Genomic DNA, 21,832 nt, shown 5'->3' with positions numbered 1-21,832 from the left:
GGGGGCTAAGGCGTGCTGGTGCCGGCATCCTTGACATGGCGGCGTTTTCTCAATGAAGTCATCGTCAAATGGGGCATTTTGGGCGCAGTCAATCTCATATATCCAATGAATGTTTTGTTTTGTTTTACAGAGTTGTACGACGTGATTGCGCCACAGTCACGCACGAGATGCGGACAGGTCTCAGGCATCAAGGCCCAGGTTGTGCGGGGTGTACGATCATCGCTACTTTCCCGGTAGTTCACTAATTCAGTTATTTGGGATCCGGAATCAACGAATGAATAACAGGACCTGCGTAGACTGGTTGTGGAGGAGCGAAGTACCGCACCCAATCCCGTCATGGCCCACAGCCGGTCTTTTAGTGCGGCTGCCTCGCGGCGGTGCGGGGCGCCTTTGCACTAGTTCCTACTGAGGAAATGAGTTGTCTTAATTACAGTCTCCGCCTTTTCGAGCTTGTCGGTCTGTGTCTTGGCGTAAGCCTACTACATCTATAAATTGGTCAGCAGTTGCACCTCGTTTGCATTAACATCTCCGGATTTGGTGTCTGTCACCGCGGAAGGCCCACAGCTCACCGCCAATAGAGTGTTGTGCAAGGCGAAGGGCATAGTGCATTGGCATCAACGTACAACAATGATCTCTCCCACCATGCCATGGTGGACGGTTGTCCTCCTCGCGCCCCTCGTCGCCTGCCAGCAGATCTCCGCCATCCCCGGGCCTCAATGTCAGGATTTCGCTTCGTCCTACAAGCTCTCCGCCGAGCAAATCGCCAAAGCCGGCATCAGTAACATCACTGCAAACAATGTCGAGATTGCACTCAACTTTGAGCGCAGTAACTGGGCAACTCCATCCGTCACCGATGACCCGTTCGTCAACCATCCCTTCTTCACTTCCTCCCTGCATCCTTATTAACGTACGTATCCGAACACAGTTTCTACCACCTCCCCAGCAATATCAACTGGACCTCCTCCATCCCCGCCGGAACCGTCTTTGCCGTCGAAAACGTGACCAACACCTCCCTCTACACGCTCCCGGCCGCCGTCTCGCTGTCACGGATAATCTACCAAACTACCACCATCAACGGCACCAAAATCCCCGCCTCCGCCTACGTCCTCTGGCCGTACCTCCCCCGCACCTTCCCCAACATCACCGGCCTCCCCGTCATCGGCTGGGGCCACGGCACGTCCGGCGTGGTGTCCGAGTGTGGGCCCTCGCACATCCGCAACCTCTGGTACCAGTTCGCCGGGCCCTACACCATGGCGCTACAGGGCTACGTCGTCGTGGCGCCCGACTACGCCGGCCTGGGCATCTCCACCATCAAACCCGCCCCGTCATCCGCTTCAGCAGATCCCTCCTCCTCTTACTCCTCCTCCTACCAAAAGGAAGAAGAAGAAGAAGGAGCCGCCAGCGCCGACAACCCCAACCGCATCCTCCACCCGTACCTCTCCAACCCCTCGCACGCCCTCGACATCCTCCACGGCGTCCGCGCCGCGCAAGCCGCCTTCCCGGCCCTCTCCGCGCACCACGTCGTCGTCGGGCACTCGCAAGGCGGCGGCGCCGCGTGGTCCGCCGCCGCTGCCGTCGCCAAAGCGCCCCCCTCCGCCTTCCCGGGCTACCTCGGCGCGGTCGCCGGCTCGCCCGCGCCGTCGGGCGCCAACTACCTGGCACTCCTGAACGCGCCGGGGGCCGCGACGCTCGCGCTGGCCGCGTACGTCGCGTGGGGCATCCGCGCGCTGTACCCGGAGGTGGCGCCGGGGGAGCTCTTCACGCCGGCGGGGCTGGCGCGGTTCGAGCTGCTGCGGGAGCTGGGCGGGTGCAGTAGCGTCGCGACGGAGCTGTTCGACGGCAACGCGAGCGTCGGGGACACCGAATGGGTGCGGCCGGACGTTGCCGGGCACTGGGCGGCGCGGGCGTTTGCGAAGGCGACGGATTACGTGGGTGAGGACGTCGGCGGGGCGCCGTTGCTGGTGCTGCAGGGGACCGAGGACCCGGTCGTGGTGCCGGCGCAGACGGCGGAGAGCGCGAGGAGGGCGTGCGGGGCGAATCCGGAGAGCGCGGTCGAGGTCGTGACGTTTGAGGGCGTCACGCATGTGCCGGTGATGTATGCGGGGCAGCGGGTGTGGTTGGATTGGGTGGAGGACAGATTTCGGGGCGTGCCGGTGGAGAAGGGGTGTCGGAATCGGACGCTGGCGGGGTTGAGGGCGGAGGAGGGGGCGTATTTGAAAGAGTCGAATTTTGTGCTGGACTGGGTGACGGAGGGGTATCAGACGGCGTAGAGGCTTTGCTGAGGCGGTGTGCTGGATTGTTGTAAAGGGGAGAGAACGTGATTGTGTGGCAGAGATGTAATTCCATTGGAACTATCTTAGTGAGGCATTGAAAACCGTTCATCCAATGTGTGGTACGTTCGTCGCCCAGGTTGACTGAAACGCTTCTGCCGGAAGGAAACATAACGTGCGGAATGCTTCGACCATAATGAACAATCGCGCAAGTATATAAAAACCTGCCATTACATACATGAAAAGACCACTGACGAGATCGTTTATTATTGAAGCCTGTCCGAATAAAGAACAAAAAGAAGAAAGTAGGAAGAAGGTGCCCATTGGAAGGCCGGCTGTCACCAACGAAGCTATTCTCCAGAGCAGCCTTTCGACAGATGTTGGGAATGCAAAATTCCAAGCGATCAGATGGATTGACCCAAAGACGAAAGCAACAAATACTGCTCCTATGGCTTGTTCGCGAAATCGGCCATCTCCAGAAGGGCCAGTAGGATGGATTGCACAAGTCGACATCCATGGTGTACATCGAAAGCTCCAGGAATCGTCAGGGGTTAGTTTGAAGAGTCGTCCCAACTCCTCGGCTGTGGCAAATTTGCGTGCTTCCACTGTTTTCGAGGTCATGACTTCCTGTGGTTTCTCCCAAAGAAGTATATAGATGAGAAGTGCAGATGCAGCATAAGCAAGCGTTAGGATTTCGAGCTGCGTTGACGGAAGGTTGTTATACGCCCGAACTGAAATCTGCGCGATGAGCCATAGTACCTGGAGGATGGCCAGAGATTTGACGAGGATATTTCCTCTATCCCAAGCACTTAAGGTTGCCGTGGAAAGTCGGGGCATATGTTCGATTATACCCTTTTGTGCTGCAAATTCTGCTTGGATTCCGTTGAGGACCCACGCATTGAACTGAAAAAAAAAAAGCCGACCTCTGTCATTCTTTTGGAATCTCGCGTTGTTCATCCAGGTATTGTTTGATCGTCGCTCTGACAACGGCCCGGTTTCCAGTGGACAGACAAAGTCCGTATGGCCCCATGCTTTCAGTTTCCTTTTCCTAAGCTCGGAACAGTCATCGCCACGTATATTCGCATGGTCCCTCATCTATGTTCGACGCATCGATTGAATCTATCACTTTTGCTGACTCCACAGCCCTCAAAACCCCATTGGCGCGGTTTTCAGTCCTTCCATCGGTGCAACCACCCTCTGCAGTATTTCCAGACATGCTGTCAAGAAGTGCGGGAGCACCGGAGACTGTTCGCGGAGTCCCCAAGGCGTCCGAGAAGCGGATTGCAAAACCTCCCATATCGAGCAGAAAACTGTCGGCAAGAGACCATGCCTTGTCGTTTTTCTTCGCGAGTTTGGAAGTGTGAAGGGCTGACCTCAACTGCACAATGGCAGAAGACATCTCCCATTCAGGAACGAACAGCATTCTGAGAGCGAACATCATCTGGCGCTTCAGGAGATAACACTGTCTTCTGAACGTCTGTTTTTTGTTCTGGGGCTCGGTCTGACTCGGCACATTTGGACGGTAGACCGACCACGTGCAAAGAACGAAGATGCTCAGGCAGGACCAAACGATGTCGAGGGTGCCGCGTACGGGTGGTGTAGAGGCAAAATTCGTACCCTCGGGCGGGAGGGTGCAGCTGGGGGTGAAAGCGTTAACCATGGTCGCTGAGTTGATGGGCTGGTTGTGGTACAGCAAGGCTGAGGCTGATGGTCTCCTGAACGGCTTTGTGCGAGTAGGCTGCCTTGTTATATGCGTGCGAGCGAGGCTGAGGCGGGGCTGCAGAACGGGGCTATGCAGCTATATCCACGACTGCCTGCGTGAAGTGGCTTTTCTGTGTAATGGAGGCTGGAAGTTGCCACTCAATGAAAAGCCTCTCGCGTGGCATGCATGCTTATGGGGATACGATCAACGCAGCTGGTTGGCCAAGGAACCATCTTTGATGTCAAAGGCCCAAATAATTAGAAAGGCATTCAAAACATCAAATATGTCACCAAAGGAACGAACTTCCAGAAGGCAAGTAGAACATCGGGCACAATGACCCTTTCGGGAATTCGCATTTCAGCAGCTGCAAGCCACGCGCAGCTTTCGGTATCTAGCCATGACACATGCAACAAGGAACTAAACCAAAGAAAAAAATAAAGGGAAAAAGCAAAAGAGGAAACAGCAGTCCTTCATGCGCGAGGGACAGGATCCGCGGGTATCGTGTGTTTCGCGGGTATTAGGAAAGCTCGGAAAGAAAAACATTACAGGCCTCATATGAGAAGCCCGTCCATTATTGCAAAGAAAAATGTAGGAAAGACGTAATGTTATGATGAGGTAGTAGGAAAGGGCATAATAGCACGACGCTTTCGAAAGCGACAGGTGCGGACGGCGGTTTGCCAGAAAATAAAGGAGAAATTCGCGAAGAGCGCCAAACCACTCGTCTAATCCCGCAACAGATGCCCACTCTTTGGTATCAGAACTCCGTCTCCGTCCGCCACGCAGAAAAATGAAGGTGTGGTGAAGAAAGAAAAAGGAAAAGTAAAGAGAGGACGACAGTCGAAATGATCGAAGACATGGATATCGAACACATTAAACAAAAGTCTGAATGTAAATGAATGGCCCCGGACTCCAGATGTATTGCAATTATGCAGAGCCGAGAAGAGTTAGATTAACCGCGGTTTAGAGGCCGGGGATACGAATTACGTTTAGATTCCTCAATCCTTGAGGCGGAACGCCTTTCTCAGCATCGGGAATTTCTTCTTCTTGCCGCTGCGCCCAATGGCAACGTTGCCTGCTGGCTCTGATTCGGCGGTCTCGCCTCCAGTGCTCTGTCGCTTGCTAAGGCGCGGTCTTGTTGGCGAGCCGTCAGAAGTCGTAGGCCGTCCAGCCGCCGTACTGGGGTCCTCGTCCGGAATTGCAGGCGGAAGGGGCCATGATTCTGATGTGCGACGGCCATGCGAATCGCGTCGCTGAAGCTTAGCGCGTGGCGAGCTAGCCGCCCCAGGGGCGGCGGTCTCTGGAGGCGTCTTTGGGGGCACGTCTGCAGAGTCGCGACGTTTCTTGCCCAGACCGAAAAACCCACGCTTCTCTTTGCGGATTGGGCTAACTGGAACATCCGTGGCTGACTTGCCCTCGCGCAAAGAACTTTTGAGCTCTGCTGTTGCACCGTTGGTGTTACCATTGGTGGCAACCGCAGCACCTTTGGCCTTCTGAGGTGGTGATGACGGGCCCTCCGTATCGCTTAGTTCATCCTCGAGCTCAGTCGAGTCTCCGTCATCATCAGCACGTCGCGGGATACCCCTCACGGGTCTCAGTCCAGACGGGAGATCAGTGACATCGTCCTCGTCATCTGAATCCGCGAAACGGGAACGGAAGGTTGGCAGCCTGCCACCATCTTCGTCATCGCTGGAGTCTTCGTAGCGCGACTGGAAGCGCGATGAACCCAACTTAGGTGAGTCTTTATCCGAAGCCTTGCCTTTGGAAAATCTGGATGGTTTTGCAGGCGGCGGACCTTGTGTCCGTAAAGTGGGGTATGAGGCCTCTTGGTTGTTGATCATCGGTTTCCGTTTGCCGAAGAGGGAGCCGGTCGGGGACAATGACCGAATACTCAGTCTCGAGGACCGGGGTGCAGCAGCCGCGGTAGGCGGAGCTGCTCGCAGAGTTGGAGCAGCAGCAGCAGGCGCGTGAGATCTCGGTGATGGTCCAGAACGCATACTCCGCCGCATCGAGTATCTGCCCTCCGCATAAGACGGAGATGCACGGCGTTGTCTTTTGAAGCTGCTGTCAGACGCATCCGAGTCATTGGACAGGGAACGGCCGAGAGCAGGCATGTTTGATACGCGATTCGAGGTAGCCGGAATGCCCGCAGGCGCGCTTCGTCGGTTCGGCGCGGGGGCAGCCTTCGTCGAAGCAAGCGGGATGTTTCTCTTCTGAAGCGCGCCTTTTGGCTCGCGTGCTTCGACTACTGCAGGCTCGCTATACCGGGCAATTGCGAGACCCGCAGGGGCATCCCGCATTGACGTCCGCATCGATTTCCGCACAGGTGGCACTGACGCTCCGTCTTGCTCCGTTGCGGGTCTACCCGTACGCATACTCGTTCTCAAAGCTGGCTTCTTCGGTTGTGGCGCTTCGCGTGCATGCGGCAATGGAGCTGCTTTCCGTGCAGGTCCAGCGGCTACCAAAACAGGCTCAGGAACCACCGTCGCTTTCTTTTTCGGCTTAGGAGCTTTGAGAATCGGTGCCGCATCATATTCAAGCGCTGCCGCTTTTGCGGTCGCTTTAGGCTTGGATTTGGGTTTGCCTGAGACAGGTTTGTCTGTTTGTTCTACCCGCTTCGTATCGATCGGGCTTGGCGTTGCAGCTGATTTTTCCTCAGGATGACTGAGCTGTTGTTCTTGTTTGTCGGCAATCGGGCTCTCTGGAGGTGATGCAGATTCAATCTCTGAGGGCGGTCGAATAACGGGGCTTTCGACTATAGCATCTAATGACGCGAAACCACCCTCAAGCTCGGAGAGGTCTTCAGCGGCATCACTGTAGATGCTGCTATTTTCGCTGTCATCATCTGAGCCTTCATCGGCAGAGTGATTGAGATAGCGGTCCATGCTGCTTTGGTGTGACATGACCGGTTGAAGATCCTTTGCAGAGAAAACTTGAAACTGTCCACCGTAGGCTGGGTCAGTGGTATCGGAATGCTCTTGCGATGCCAATGAAGCAGTCGTAGCAGCTAGACTCTCGTCTCCCGACCCGTCCTCCAGGTCTGACCATCCGCCAGGCATCTCAAACGGAGGCTCCTGGTTTTCAGCATCCGTCCCTGGCGTTGCAGGCTGCACCGCAATTTGAGGTACCGGAGGTACATCAAGAGCAGGCGAAGCCTCGGCTGACTTCTTCTCAGGGATGGCAGGGAGATTATTCCCGCCGCTTCCAACGCCATTGGCTGTTGATTCGTGATTGCTTGCTGTTTCCGACTCATCCATGCTCGATGCTGTGTCGTCCGAGTCATAGCCGGTGCCATGCACAGAAGTGACTTCTGGTGCAAGTGGATCATTTCCATCCTTGGCCCGTCTTTTGTTCTCAAGATCCCGTGCAAAAACGCCACCGACGGCGTGGTCGCTTGAAGCCTCAAGAGGCTCGGCCATGGTGCTTGTTGAATTCGACATCGATGGGATAGTTTCTGTAACCTTCTCAGCAATTTCCTCGCCGACAGGACGACGTTCTCTTCTGATGCTTCCAAAGGAGGGCAATTCAGGTCTGGGTTTCATGATATCATCCAGGTCATCGTCCATACCCTGTAGAGTGCGGCCGCTCCAGCGAGAGGATTCTAAGCCGGCAGGAGAGGAAGGAGAAGATGGTGAATCTTCTTCTCGAGTAATGTTCTCTTCGAAGCTAACTCGGACGCCCTTCTTCTTGCGAGGACTGGGCTTGTAACCGTCATAGGATCCAGCATCCGAACTGATGTCTGATTGAGCTCGTCCAGTTGCATGAGGTGCAACAGGAGAGCCGGTTCGAATTGAAGACGAGGGTGAGTGCTTCAATGCTGATTTCGCGGGCGATATGGATCTTGGTGGTGGTTGGTGTTTCACACCAGTGGAGATGTCCACGGCGGTTGGAGCAAAATGCGCTGACCGGGCTGGGCTAAGCGAGGATTGTCTTTCATGACCTTTAGCACGTCCAGTACCAGGCTTCAGCTTCTCTGAATCCGCATCACGGCCCAAGCGCTGTTCGTTCTGCGGGCTGGCTGTTCTTTGCTCCTGCTCTTTCGACATTGTCGCTTTTGTCGGCACCTCGGATGCCACCCCAGCACGGCCTCCCAATTCAGCTCTCTCCGCCTCTTCTTCAACCTCAGGATTCTCCATGACAACCGACGGTTGCCTAACAAGTGGTGATGGCCTCGTTTGCGGCGCGGAGGCCTCGGACTCGCTCGAGCTATCCGACAAGACGGAGCTATGCGGGCTCTGGGGACTCGGCGGAAGCTCCGGAGCTGGAGCTGGAGCTGGAGCTGAACGTTGTGGTGATTGTGTTGGCAATGATGGGGAGCTTTCCGGAGATATAGCGCCCCCTCGTGGCTTACTAGCCATGCCTCCGTCCGATAGATGGCGCCCTTCTGTGCCAACTGCCTTCTTTTTCTTTTTCTTGGCTACTGGTGCATTCGCAGCATTTTGTAACGATAGTCCCAACCCGTTTGCGCCTGTGCTCGAGCTTTTTGGGGTAATGGGCGCTGTCGTGCGGATGTCCTGCCTAGGCTTTTGGTCGCTTGTGACCGGAGTGGTAAACCACCCACTGTGGCCCTTTTTGGTAGGAGGTGGACTCGATGGAGGGGTGTCCCGAGGCGACATAGGTCGTGAAAAATTGATTGACCCCCTCTGAGTCCCTTCTTTTGCATCCGGAGAATTACGTGACGCCCACTCAGGGCTTACCCCCGTGCTTTGATCCCTTGGCTTGCCTGATCCTATCACAGCTTCACTCGCGGCGCGTCTGTGCTTGGAAGCTGGTGAAAGGTCCTTTGGGATTGCCGGCACTGGAGGTGCATTAGCATCCACAGGTGCTGGCGCCCCTGCCCTCCCCGACGGTGACGGCGAACGAAAAGTCCTCTCACTCATAGACCCAGAACTGGGCTGTCGCCGCATCCCAGGAGCACTCGCGGCACTCCCCGAGGATCCCCTCCTTTGCATGCGCTTCGTTTGGATGCTGCCGACTGAGACCGGCGAGGGGCTATGGGTGCGCAGGGCCGTAGCCGCTGCGGCCGAGGAGAGGGAGGCATTGGAGTTTGCGTTCTTCAGGAATGCCTGGCTGGCAGCGAGGGCAGCTGTCGGAGTCGGGGCGCTGGTGTAACGGTTTGGAGGCTACACAGCACATTGGGTCAGTCTCGAGGCAAGCGCATGCGCGAATGGAGGGCGGTTCGGGGTCGCGGCGCATACCGGATTCGAAGTCGCGCGCCGGCGCGACCTAAACATGATGGGCGGAGGTTGTTTGGGAGCGTTGCTAGCTAGTCATAGCAGCCGCGGGACGTAGGATGTGGTGTCGTGGAAGCAAGGGCTCAGCGGGCTGATGTCATGGGGGACACGGATGTGCTGGACAGGCGCCAGCGGACGCCCTAAAGGAGTGGAACGCGACCGGCGCTTCGTCTGACACACGCAGCCGCAGCTGAAACGCAGAGGACACGCAGCGCGCAAAGGTTTGAAACGGCGAGTGACGGGGGCGCGGAGCAGAGGAGAGCGGATGTGGAGGAGAGGGTCTCGGCGGGCGATCAGCGGCGACGTGTGGTGTTGAAGTGGGCTCGCCGGAAAGAAAGGAAAGCATGCGCCCCAGGATCGTCACCAAGGGTGCAAGCACTGGCCGTGTCGTCATAAGCGGCCGGACCGCCGTCGACGCCCATCCAAATGACTTTTACGGCAGTGCTCGTCTGTCACTAACGGCATTTGTGCGCCGGGCAAGAAAAAATGACGCCGGCGACGCGGTGGTTCGTTGGGCTAGGTATCCCAGCATCTTATTATTGAAACGCATTGGAGGCCGTGCCAGGCGAGACCCTTTGGAGCGAATGAATGGTTGCCATGCATCCACGACCGCTACGGCGCCCGGCTTTGGACACGCGCACGCTCAGCCTTGTGCCTGTACCGGTACCTTGCGTGGACGAGGAATGAGCATGACGCTCCTGGCGGGCGGGAGGGCTGACGAGGACCCGCCAGAGCAGCGTAGCGTTAGTTAGTCTTTCGCGGTGGCGCTACTGCGCCGCCCTCGAGCCACAGGCAAGCGTCGTGACAAGTCACCGTCTAGCCTCTGATGACTGAGCACTTCATTCCAGTCGTCCTGCTCGGAACCCAGAGGAACACCGGAGTTGGTGCGTCCCACAGTCTTCTGCGGACTGTGCGCAGTCTTCCACAGGCCACTCATACATAGCGCTGAGGATTGCTGCTTTGGACCAATGCGGATGATTGCAATGCAGATCGGTTCCCTGCCCTGTCCGCGTGCTCTGCCTGTCAGGGTCTTGCCCTAGGCACGTTCTCTTTCCCCGCAGTTCCCTTTCCGACTTGCCATGCTCCGTTGCAACTGCTTGTTCTATTTAAGTTCCCAAAGAGCTGGCTCTCTTGACCTTTGTCTACGACCAATCCGCCCGGCGAGGCTGCTTTGGCTTGAACAACCCCACAACGTCCAACAACTTGAATCATCTCCTTGCTTCATTCCCTTCTAATTCTTCGGACTCTACCATGTCCCTACCTGAAGCCAGGGCCGCAGATGGCTTTGCCAATCTTCCACCGCTCCCTCTTCCACAAGGCATCGCTTCGCGCCAGATTCCGGACACTGCCTGCGGTCTCTCCTTTCACATCCTGGAGGCTGGCTTCGACCCAACCCGCAGCAAACCCCTCATTCTCTTGCTGCATGGCTACCCTGAGCTTGCGTATTCCTGGCGCAAAGTCATGTATCCACTGTCGTCGGCTGGCTTCTACGTAGTTGCCGTAGACCAGCGTGGCTACGGGCGAACGACAGGCTGGGATGATTCGCCATACTCTACCGTTGATTTGTCCCAGTTCACCATGACTCGGCTGGTCGGAGATATGCTGGTGCTGGTCTCCGCTCTTGGGTACACAGAGGTTCGATGCGTCGTTGGCCATGACTTCGGGGCTGTCAGTGCAAGTCTCTGTGCGTTGATGCGACCTGACGTGTTCAAGAGCGTGGTTATGATGAGCCATCCGTTCAAGCCTCCCCCGCCTCTTCCATTCAATACTGCAAACCTATCGCCATCGGAGCAAGCGCGAGGAGATACGATTGTTGGACGAGACATTCAAACCGACCTCGCATCGCTCGATCCGCCCCGAATGCACTACAAGCGGTACAACAGTACGGCACAAGCGGCGCAGGACTGGGACAATCCACATCAGGGGCTGAATGCCTTTCTGCGGGGATACTTCCATCTTAAGAGTGCGGATTGGGCAGCCAACAAGCCACATCCTCTCGGCGAGTGGAGTGCATCGGAGCTGGCTAAAATGCCTGAGTACTACGTCATGCCGCTTTCGGCCAGTATGCCTGACGTTGTGTCCTGTAATATGGCCAACGAAGACGTACGTGCGACCAAGAAGTGGTTGTCAGACGAGGAGCTTGCGGTGTACGTGGGCGAATGGGAGCGAAACGGTTTCCAAGGCGCACTCAATTGGTACCGGTGCCAGACCGACGCGAAACAGACACGAGATCTCCAGCTTTTTGCGGGGAAGAAGATTGACGTTCCGAGCACATTCGTGACGGGGAAGGCCGACTGGGGAAATCACCAGGTGCCTGGAGCACTGGAGAACTTCCCCGAAAGCTGCAGCGACTTCAGGGGAGTCTCCTTTGTGGATAACGCCGGCCATTGGCCCCAGCAAGAGCAACCGGAACTGGTCATTGAGAAGATCCTGAGGTTTGTGACGAGCTTGTAGGAGAAGCTCGGATGCGGCCGACCCGATGCAGATCTGGGAGTGGTGAACGACATTGGGGACCTAGACGCCAACCCTACCTTGAGATATTACTACGCAATGAGGATGTAGGTTTTAGGTATGCAAAGCAAGACATCACCTAAGATTCCACGGCAACCAGTCCAATACAGAAGCTTCGCACGTGTTTTTGAGATCTCTGCTGTAGGTCAGAGCGGGCCGGCGCGCTGAGCGGCACTACCGCAAGTTTGGCTGCTGAGGACGCCGGACAGTCGTGGTTGTTATCTTTCGTATTTTTCAGCTGAGCTGGGACGGCGATTCATGGCGTCAAGCGAGGCCAGAGGCCAGAACACGCGTCGTTCGGCCGGCGGCGGCACACAGGCTCGCTTGGACGAGGCAGGCGGCTCCGAATTTAATGGGTCGGTCGAGCGAGCGTGATTTATTTACGGTTGCACATGCAACAGCACCCAAAATCGCATGTGCAGGGGGCACGCCTTGCGGTCTGCGAGCTGAGAAGCTTCTGGACCGCAGGGTAGGCCGGCTAGGCGCGCTGCACCATGGCGTTTGCGTGGGCAGAGACGACCGTTCTGGGGGCCTGCAGCGGCGGACGAGGGCCCGGCAGCACGCCGTCACCGATGCGTGAGGGTGAGGCCAAGGTTGGCGGCTGGAGCTGGTGCCAGCCATCTGCGGGCCTGTTGGCCGTTGGTGCGGCGCTGCGTGGAGAGCAGTCGCAGAAGCTGCAAGCTGCAAGCCACCGCCCAGCCGCGCAGGCATCGCGGTGCCCCCGGCGACCAATGGCGAGCGGATCGTGCGGCCTTGGAGGCTGGGGAGCTGTGGGCATGATTAACGGATTTGCCGTCAGAGCTCCCAGCGCGTCAGCGTGCGCCGACTTTGGCAGCGGCTGCGAGTCCACGCCAATGGCGCAGCACCACGAGGACCGGGAGCAGCTGCAGCGGTGGAGTCGCGGCGAGGGCTGTCTACGATCGCGCGGGCGGCCGGCGTCCCGGGTAGAGCAAGGTGCCGTCGTGGTGCGTCGTTTCATGCGGGCGGCTGCGGCATCTGTGTGCTTATTGCATTGGCGTTATGCACGCCGCCCTTTGTCCTGTGCAGCGCACATTGTGCACAGCGCGACACTGCCCACCGCAAAGAACGACGAGCTGTCGCGGTGGACGGCAGGCGCAGAGACCTCGGATGTTGGTGTGGCAACAGCGAGACGGGCGTCGCGAGCGTGCCTGGAAACACATGCAAAGGCAGCGTGCGGCCAGTGGGCGGCTGCGGGGCTGGGGAAAGCTGTCTCGTCTGGGCATAGCTCTGTTGTGATCGCTGGCGCTGGCCCCTGCGCGTTGCCAGCCGCGTGCATTAAGCTCCCTCGCCGTACCCACTTCGCACCCAGCGCCCTCTTTCCGACTCGTCGGCCTACTTCAACAGCCCAGTCAATTCCTCGCTACCACTCATCCCTCCGTCTCCATCACTCGCTCCCGCCTCCCGCGCCTGCAGCCAATCGCACACCCTTACGTTTCGGCGCCCGAGCAAGCTCATAAGATCGTGACGCTGGCTGCCCCAGACCTCACCTTCTTCATCCCCCGCCCGTGAGATATCTTCCTCACATCCCCTCTTAGGAGCCAAGAAGTTCTTTCTTGTCTTCCTTTCGAATTCCGGTTCGGAAGGGCTTCAAGAAGGAACGCCCGACTCCAGTCAATCTGGACTTTGAAGCTCGCGTCCCGATCCCCTTCAGTGTCTTCCCGTCCTCGTATCGGAGTGACGCTGTCAAAGAAGAGGACTCTCAGGTCAAGGTAGAGAGTGAAGTTCACGTCTCTGAAAAGGCTTCGCGCGTCGGACGGGAAGGTCACGAAGGTCGCTACTCCGCCTCCGAAGCCCCCTCTGCCGCACCCAGTCGCAAGGAGCAACGCTTCGAAGAAGAGGTCCGCGTCTACGAGAAGGACCGCCACCGACCCTCCGGTCGCCGCGAAGAGGACATCCGCATCTACGAGCGCGACGACCGCCGTTACCCTCCAAGCGAGCGCATTGAACGCGACCGCTACGAGCTAGACATCGAGAGAGAGCGGTAAGTCGCGTGCATGTTTCTGCCTGGCCCTCCGCCGCAAGCCCCAAAACAAACGCACAGCACTGCCAGCACATAGGCCGCCAATGGCTCCGCTCGGATCGGTCGGGCGCCGGGTTTCGTCACCCTGTTCGCGTATGGCCCACACTCGCGGCCCGGCCGCCCACCTGAGCTGAGCTCCCTTCGCTTACCTTACCTGCCTGCCTCTCATCCGCCATTGATCGTCACTGACATCTTCCCTCCACACCCACAGCTACCAAGAGCCCTACCAGCGGTACGACGAAGCCCAGATCAACGTCAAGGATCGCACCTACGACGTCAACGACTTCAAGGAGCGCACCTACGACCGCGACTACCGCACCGTCCACGGCCCCTCCAACACCTTCGCCCAGTCGCAGCTCGACGCCACTGAGCGTGACTTCCGCGAGCGCACCCGTCCCATTGCTGACGAGTCCCGCTTCGGTCGCGACTTTGAGGAGTCCCGCTTCTCGCAGACTGCGCAGGAGCAGTCCCGCCACGGTGGTCGCGCCCCCGAGGTTGCCGACAGCCGCTACCCCCAGTCGGTTCGAGTAGAGTCTACGACCTCTCGGACGACCACTGATCCGCCCAAGCACAAGCGTGACATGGGATATTACGACGACGAAGGTCACTACCACAGCTTCCGTCACGGTCTTCACAGGGCCGCCGATCGCATTCTGCACCCCATCCACGGCCACAGCCACCACTCCCACCACGACAAGCACGACCACCCTTCCGACAAGGAAGAAGTAGTCATCAAGGAGACCTACACCGCTCCCTCCAAGTCTCGCGTGTCTGCCTCTGCTGCCGCGCCTCCTCCCTCCGCCGCCTTCTTCCCCGAACCCAGGCCTGTCCGTTCCTCTTACACGGAGTCCGCCCGCACCAGCGCCATGTCTTCCGCCAACACCATCACCATCCCCTGCCACCACATCCGCATTGGCGACCTCCTGATCCTTCAGGGCCGCCCTTGCCAGGTCATCCGCATCACCACGTCTGCTCAGACTGGCCAGCACCGCTACCTCGGTGTTGACCTCTTCACCAAGCAGCTCCATGAGGAGTCCAGCTTCATCTCGAACCCGGGCCCGTCGGTCATCGTGCAGAACATGCTCGGCCCGGTCTTCAAGCAGTACCGCGTCCTGGACATCCGCGAGGATGGCAAGGTCGTTGCCATGACCGAGACCGGCGACATCAAGCAGGGCCTGCCTGTGCTCGACCAGAGCAGTCTGCTTAAGAAGCTCACCGACGCCTTCGATGACGGTCGCGGCAGCATCCGTGTTCTCGTCATTAGCGATTCTGGCACCGAGCTTGTCGTCGACTACAAGGTCGTCCACGGCTCCAGGCTGTAGATGTCTTGTCAATGGTAAGCTTGTCACCATAGCGCATGCTCGTCGACTCATGCTGACGTACGAGGCAGGCTTCGACTCGTCAAACTTCTAGATAAGAGTCTTGGATCATCTTGAACCGGGATATCATTCAACTTGTGTTCATACACCCTTTTACGATTTGCATCAATAGGAGCAGAGGGCCCATGCTGCCAAACGACGGCGACTTAGCATCGTCTTTGGGCCCGACTTCTTGGCTGCTCGCCTTTCCCTCCTTTCGATCGGTGCTTCTTCTGGCTCATTCCTTTAAGACAAAAGAACAATCTCTGCACGGCGTTCCGGCAGCTGTCTAGTCGGCTGCCCATGGGGTAATGACTGGACGTGGGGACTGTAACGAAGCATATGCGACGATGGGAACAGCAGGAAACGATCGGCCTGTGGATAGTTAATGAAGTTGATGCCTTCTAAAATCAGTTTCCTCTTGGGCCATTGGCCAGTGACGTGGTTGTCATGTGAGGGCGCACGTGCTTGTCCATCAGTGCCCATCCCTTCACCGCTGCGGAGGATCTTCGTGATGACGACGTCACGTATTGGAGGGGCGGCGCGTCACCGAGGCTCGTCGGAGGCCAGATCCCACGTCGCTGGCTACGTATCCGTGGTGTTGTCCTTCGCCGCGCCTCCAAGCTCCAGATCTCGCAGGCCAGTCGGCGGATTATGTAAGGGCGATGGCTCGGCAGGTGAAGGCTTCCCCGCAAAAAGAGCGGGAAGAGAGGCGTTATCCACTCGGCCGCTAAGACCGCGCTACACTCCGCACCATCCCGACCTCTGTCGTCCTTCCCTCCAATCGCCGCTGGGGCAATGCCGGGACGCCTTATCCGATGAGCGCCGCACAACTCTTTTCTGCTGGTGCGGGGCAGGGCGGGGCCCAGCACACGTCGGTGTGGTAGGATTGTGTTGAGATGGTGGTGGCTTGCGCGCCTTCTTCTGGTGTAGCGGGCGGCCGATTTTATTGTCGCGCTGATCCTCGCAGCTAACTCCGACTGTCGTTAAAAGCCGCTGGCTTCGGTTGTGGGTTGCTCTCCATCTCAATTCAAATCTTCAACCTCCTTCCCTTCTCGGCTTACCTTCCCCAATCGCGGCCCGGTTGTGCCATTGCCTCTCAGTACATACACCACCGCGACTCGCTCCTCCTCAGGTACATACGTTGCAACAGAATAGCAGCCGCAGAGCCACCTCCCCACATCCCGGCTAGTCCCTCTAGCTCCGCAAAGGCAATCCCGAGCCCGCTTCTACCAGCTACTCTCTGCTTCTATCTTCTCCCAATTCGCCGAGAAAACGAATCCAAGCAACCACCTCGAGAGAAAGCAGGAGTAGACGCAAACCAGCTTAGCACGACACGCAAACCACTACCATCCAATCATGGCACCATCCCTGGACCCCTCCTCCAACACCTCTCCCTTCCCCGGCGACAGCAGCCCTCTTCCGCCTCCTCCCGAAACGAAACCCTTCTCCTCCTTCCCGGACATCCCGCCCTTTCCCGCCGATGTGCCCACCTGCCCGCTCGTGCGCATATCGCTCGCCCGCTTGCTGCACGGCGATCAGGACGAGGAAGACGCGCTATGGCGGGCCTGCTGCGATTTGGGGTTCTTCTACATCGATCTGCGCGCCGAGGAGATTGAGGACGATGACGACGATGATGATGTCGACGAGGCTGTTGTTTTTCGAGGTGGCGGCGGTGCTGGTGGCGCGGTGAGAAGGAGTTCGCGACAGGTGGAGGTGCATGTGGATGGCGAGCAGTTGTTGGAGGATGCGGACACGCTGTTCGAGGTGCAGAAGGGCTTCTTCGAATTGCCGGTGGAGGAGAAGGAGAAGTATGATTTCAGTGAGCAGGGAAGCTATTTTGGGTGAGTGATTCCTCAGTCTTATCTCCTGGGTGTGCATGTCGTGGTTTCCGTGTGCTATACCGAGGCGTCACTTGGCCACAACGCCCCTGTCGAAGGAGAACACCATGCGCTGACAACCGTCCCTACAGCTACAAGGGCTACGGCGCCGGCATCATCGACAAAGACGGCACAAAAGACCGCAACGAGTTCTACAACGTACGTCTTGCCCCCTCACCCTCACCCTCATCCCAACCCCACCCCACCCACCACATCCGCCAAGCTCCCCCCAACTGACCGCCTTTTCCTTGGCGTGGCACCAGACCTCCAAAGACGACATCCTCGGCCGCTCGGCGTCGCCGCTGCCGGCGCCGGCCATGCTGCGCCCGCACCGGCCGGTGCTCTCGTCCTTCATGCGCGGCTCGCACTCGCTCGTCAACCTCGTGCTGCGCATCCTCGACGCCCGCCTCGGCCTGCCCGCGGGCACGCTGCCCGCCCTGCACCGGCTGACGGCGCCGTCGTGCGACCAGGTGCGCTTCGTGCGCGCGCCGCCGCAGCCGCGCGACGACGCGCGCGTCGCGCTCGGCGAGCACACCGACTTCGGCAGTGTGACGGTGCTGTTCAACCGCGTCGGCGGGCTGCAGGTGCTGCTGCCGCCGGGCATGGAGCCGGTGGCCGCCACCGAGGGCGATGATCCAGGCGGCGTCCCCATGGTCGACCGCGAGGAGAGGAGAGACAGCGCCAACGCGGTGACGGTGGGATCGACGTCGTCGACGACGACGACCACGGGCAAGCAGCCGGCGAAGGAGACGTGGGCGTACGTGCGGCCGCTGCCCGGCCACGCCATCGTCAACCTCGGCGACGCCCTGGTCAAGATGACGAGCGGCATCCTACGCTCCAACATCCACCGCGTGGCGCCGCCGCCGGGCGCGCAGGCCGACTGCACCCGCTACAGCCTGGTGTACTTTGCGCGGCCCGAGGACGACGTCGTGCTGCGGGTGCTGGAGGGCAGCGAGCGGATCGAGGAGAAGGTGCGGGAGACGGGCCAGGTGTTGGGGAGGGAGCGGGAGGAGCGGGCGGTGAGCGCCAAGGAGTGGATTCTGAGGCGGGCGTTGGCGAGGCGGACGGGTGGGAAGTGGGAGGATAGCACGGGGACGGAGGAGATCAGCAGGAGAATGGGCGGGGTGTCTGTCTGATGGAAACGTGATTGATTGATGATTGATGATTGACGGGTTGTTTGTAAGTACGATTGCGTCGTTTGTTATTTGCTACTCACGGCCAATTGTATGTACGGCTTCTGTAAATTGAGTAAATAAATATAAGCATAGAGTTCACACTAAGATTTCAATCCGCACGCTCTCGTTTTGAATTCCGATCTATTCGGGCGAGAACGGGTTCATCTTCCCAAACGACCTTGGAAGGTACAGATTTCAATTACTTGTGCCGTTTTCTTTTGCTCCTTACTACAGCAACTTCTTTCGCAGTTCAGGACCATGAGAGTGCTTGTCACCTTCCACTTCAACAAGCCGGTCTGTGGCAGACTTCACTGGCAGACGGACGTCCTCGAAGTTTCGACTGAGGGTAGCTACGAAGATTTCATGGCCCACATCCTCCGACTGCAGACAGACCTGTCTCGCTTCCTTGGCGAGGATTGGACCACGGTCTACCCTTTCCACATCCTGTGGCTGTCGCACGATCACCACGGAAAGCTTAAGGACACCAGTGCGGGCGTCCCCCCGTTCCAGTCACACCTGAGGAAGAGCAACTGGAAGCAGGTGCTCAGGATGATGGAGCAAAGGGACTGCAGGGACATCATCATCATCGAGGTGGAAGATATCAAGAAGAGGGCGGGGAAGCCAGGTTGGGAGGTCGAGACCGATACGATGGTGGAATGGGAGGCGAAGGGCCGCCGGGTGAGAAAGTCGCGTACTGGCCAACTGTCCATGGGGGTGAAGGTGGAGGACAGTGATTATCAGCCGGACAGCCGGAACCGCGGGGGAAGGACGTGGGGGGATAGCACTACTGTGGCGGGCAACTACCTGACGCAAACCGGACAGAACTCCCTGGCGCAAACCGAGGAAGACTCCCTCATGACGCAAACCGGGGAGTACTAGCGCTGTCGTGGTTTGATCACCGGTCGAGTTTGCGCTGTGGTTTGGAAAACAGATTGTGTCCGTAGCAATAATCATGATCTCGTCAAACACTCTGTCCACTGTGCTATATATAGGTGGTCCCCCTGTGTTTAAAATGGCTCATGCAAGAGCACAAAAGCAACCGATCATCCCCGCGGACCATCATGGCTACCCAAGATCAAGACACCAAGAGCACCACCCAGGATACTAGCCAAGAAATTGCCCAGGACACCAACCAAGATGCCACTCAGGACACACAGCCTCAGGAAACGCCCAGCGCTGAGCGCATCCAGGTCAGAGTGGCGTTGGATGTGGCCAAAGGCAACGGAACGCAGCGGTATTGGGAATTTCTCGACATCGCGTTTCCAGACACGTACCAAGATTTCTGTAACGAACTGACATGGCTGCACTGGCGCGTGCAGTCCATCAAGCACGAAAGGTGGGTCTGGATGGTACCTCCATCCGTGTTCTGGACGGACTTGCCCTGCCCGACGACAATGGACGCGAATAACTGGGCGAGAGTCTTGCGTTCCATCCGTCAGCGCGAGAAAGGGGACTATATTCGGCTTTCCCTGAACTGCGAGAGCGTGGCAGCGCGAAGGTCATAAATGGAAGAATCTAAAGCGGAGAGGTGGACATTCGTGGACATTCAGCTATTTCAATGTAATTCTCAAATTGGAAATCGGGAGTTGTAAAAGCTTTCACATTCAAACTCTCCGGAGATAAACCCACTTCCAAGCACGAACATGATCATTCGAAGACTATCCCTTATTTCCCCAAGTGACTCCATGATGAAGCCAAACATATCACATCTGTAAGGATGATGTGTTCAAGTGGAGCAGCACCCCTGACTTCCTTCCACTACCTTACACTTCATTGGTATTGACTAACCGTTCAACTTCCCTCTCGCAGTTACTTCGATGTGTATGCATCAGCTATCATGCGGAGCGGACAGTGATGAAAGTTGAGGGGTCGGATGCCATTCTACGTATTTCAAGAGGATAGAACGAGAAGAAACAAGCCAACCTTGCGCCTCCAATTTGCGTGACGCCAATTAAATGGATCATGTCATCTCCAGCTATGACAGACTCCTGCCATACACCAGCTTACCAAGCTCTAGCAAGACAAATCATACAAAGGGTTTCCGTCCTCTCCAAACACGCCGAAGCTGGGTTCGTCGTTGTAGTCCTGGTACGCGTACCAAAAGGTGTTCAGCTGTTGGAACCTATACACGCGCAATTAGCTCGGCGCTAGAACCCATCGGACGAGACTGCCTTACGAAGCACACGCGACGCTCTTCCAGTAAGCCTCCGCGTTGTCGGTCGAAGCAAAACTGCGTCCGAAGGTCCTGCCCGTGGCCGGCCAGCCCGACTCCGTGACCCAGACCTCGAGGCCCGTCTTGATCGCGGTGACGGCGGCCTTGGTGTCCGCGATGGCTTTGAAGTAGGTGTCGAGACTCTCCGGGACCGTGACGCCCTGCCAGTAGGGATACGCGTCGCAGCCGACGAAGTCGACGGCGGTGACAACAGGCTCGTTGGCAGGATCGACCCTTTGGCAAACTAGATCAGCGGAAACAATCAAGAAGAACAGACGGAAAAGGAGAGAGTGTGGGGGGAGAAAACGGGAGAAGTCAACAGCAGCAGCAGTATCACCACCAAACCAACTCACCACGCCGTCCACGTATCGACATGTCCCACCGCCGCGCCGACACCCACGCTCCTCACCATGCCCCTCACGTCGTAAATCTGCATGGCCAACCTCTGCGGATCCGCCTCCTTGCGGTACAGGTCCTCGCTGCCGACGCTGATGGCCGTGATCCAGCCGCCGCCGTGCGCCAGGATGGCGGCGAGCAGCGCCTGCTTCTCCGCCTCGAAGTGCGCCTCGTCCTCCGCCCAGACGCCGGCGAGGATGCGCGTGTCGGTCGCGAGCGCGGCCGGAACCGCGAGCGCGAGCGTGTCGCAGTCGGACGAGGCGAAGACGCGGACTTGGTTGAAGGGCCCGCTGGAGATGGGGAGCGCTTGCAGGTGCCGGAAGGCGGTTTCCCAGTCGGCTTGCGTTTTGCAGGAGCCGTCGGGGTTCTTTGCTGCGCTGGGGGGCAGGAAAATGGGGGTTTAGTATGAGTTTGTGGGTGGAGGAGGGGTTGACGGGAGAACATGGAGGCCAGTTACACGTTGAAACCTTTGAGATGGGCTTGGCTGACGGTGGCCATGGCCAGTAGGGAGAGAATTGGGAGCTTCATTGGTGTGAAGTAGGATTCAAGGACAATGATACCGAGTAAACAATCTGTTGGTAGGGGATCGAGCACGAGAGGATGCTGAGTAGGATTGTTGAAGAGAGTTAGAGTAGAAGTGCAGTGGGACGTAAGGATATCGTCGACTGTAACACTTGATTAGAAGAGAAAGCACGACGCTGTACAGTATATGCGCCCCTGGTGCTTTCAGTCCTTGTCTATTTCCTCATGGCAGGAGCCACCGAAGGAAAGTACCGGAACGGATGAGGTTTCTTGACAGCTAGGTATTGATTTTTCTGCATACTTGTAGACACATACAGTATCGACGAATATATGTGTGAGCATGAGTAAAGAGCATGAAGCTTGAAGTGGGAGACATGATTGTGAGCATTCTTGCGCACGGCCCGCCGGATCCGGACTCGGCAGCGGGCGGTGGATGGACGGAGGCGGGAAAGAGGCGGCAGAGCGGCACTAGGGCGGCGATTAGATAGCGCGGCTTGCAGCGGGCGTCATCGGCGAACTCACCCGTCACGTCGG

The 21,832-nt window shown here is 57.9% G+C and overlaps 6 protein-coding genes across 6 annotated transcripts; 4 read left to right on the top strand and 2 right to left on the bottom strand.

The window, feature by feature from the left end:
• Window positions 1-642: 642 nt before the first annotated feature.
• SLS55_007438 (uncharacterized protein) lies at window positions 643-2,270 on the top strand (the record flags this gene model as incomplete). The annotated part of the gene is made up of 2 exons (XM_066778857.1): window positions 643-860; window positions 926-2,270. The coding sequence occupies 2 exons, from the start codon at window positions 643-645 to the stop codon at window positions 2,268-2,270; spliced, it is 1,563 nt and encodes a 520-aa protein (XP_066631294.1).
• A 2,697-nt stretch (window positions 2,271-4,967) lies between these two features.
• Window positions 4,968-8,015, bottom strand: SLS55_007437 (uncharacterized protein; the record flags this gene model as incomplete). The annotated part of the gene is made up of 1 exon (XM_066778856.1): window positions 4,968-8,015. The coding sequence occupies one exon, from the start codon at window positions 8,013-8,015 to the stop codon at window positions 4,968-4,970; it is 3,048 nt and encodes a 1,015-aa protein (XP_066631293.1).
• A 2,439-nt stretch (window positions 8,016-10,454) lies between these two features.
• On the top strand, window positions 10,455-11,657 carry SLS55_007436 (uncharacterized protein; the record flags this gene model as incomplete). Its single annotated transcript, XM_066778855.1, has 1 exon — window positions 10,455-11,657. The coding sequence occupies one exon, from the start codon at window positions 10,455-10,457 to the stop codon at window positions 11,655-11,657; it is 1,203 nt and encodes a 400-aa protein (XP_066631292.1).
• Window positions 11,658-12,568: 911 nt separating this feature from the next.
• Window positions 12,569-15,077, top strand: SLS55_007435 (uncharacterized protein; the record flags this gene model as incomplete). Its single annotated transcript, XM_066778854.1, has 3 exons — window positions 12,569-12,679; window positions 13,319-13,716; window positions 13,967-15,077. 3 exons carry the CDS (start codon window positions 12,569-12,571, stop codon window positions 15,075-15,077), a joined length of 1,620 nt encoding a protein of 539 aa, XP_066631291.1.
• A 1,519-nt stretch (window positions 15,078-16,596) lies between these two features.
• SLS55_007434 (uncharacterized protein) lies at window positions 16,597-19,047 on the top strand (the record flags this gene model as incomplete). The annotated part of the gene is made up of 4 exons (XM_066778853.1): window positions 16,597-16,616; window positions 17,086-17,152; window positions 17,257-18,117; window positions 18,403-19,047. 4 exons carry the CDS (start codon window positions 16,597-16,599, stop codon window positions 19,045-19,047), a joined length of 1,593 nt encoding a protein of 530 aa, XP_066631290.1.
• A 1,134-nt stretch (window positions 19,048-20,181) lies between these two features.
• SLS55_007433 (uncharacterized protein) lies at window positions 20,182-21,274 on the bottom strand (the record flags this gene model as incomplete). The annotated part of the gene is made up of 4 exons (XM_066778852.1): window positions 20,182-20,290; window positions 20,354-20,614; window positions 20,734-21,153; window positions 21,234-21,274. The coding sequence occupies 4 exons, from the start codon at window positions 21,272-21,274 to the stop codon at window positions 20,182-20,184; spliced, it is 831 nt and encodes a 276-aa protein (XP_066631289.1).
• Window positions 21,275-21,832: the final 558 nt, after the last annotated feature.

The sequence above is a fragment of the Diplodia seriata genome, assembly GCF_021436955.1.
Source record: "Diplodia seriata strain FDS-637 chromosome Unknown scaffold_7, whole genome shotgun sequence".
Taxonomy (NCBI): domain Eukaryota; kingdom Fungi; phylum Ascomycota; class Dothideomycetes; order Botryosphaeriales; family Botryosphaeriaceae; genus Diplodia; species Diplodia seriata.
This window is presented reverse-complemented; position numbering and strand designations above follow the sequence as displayed.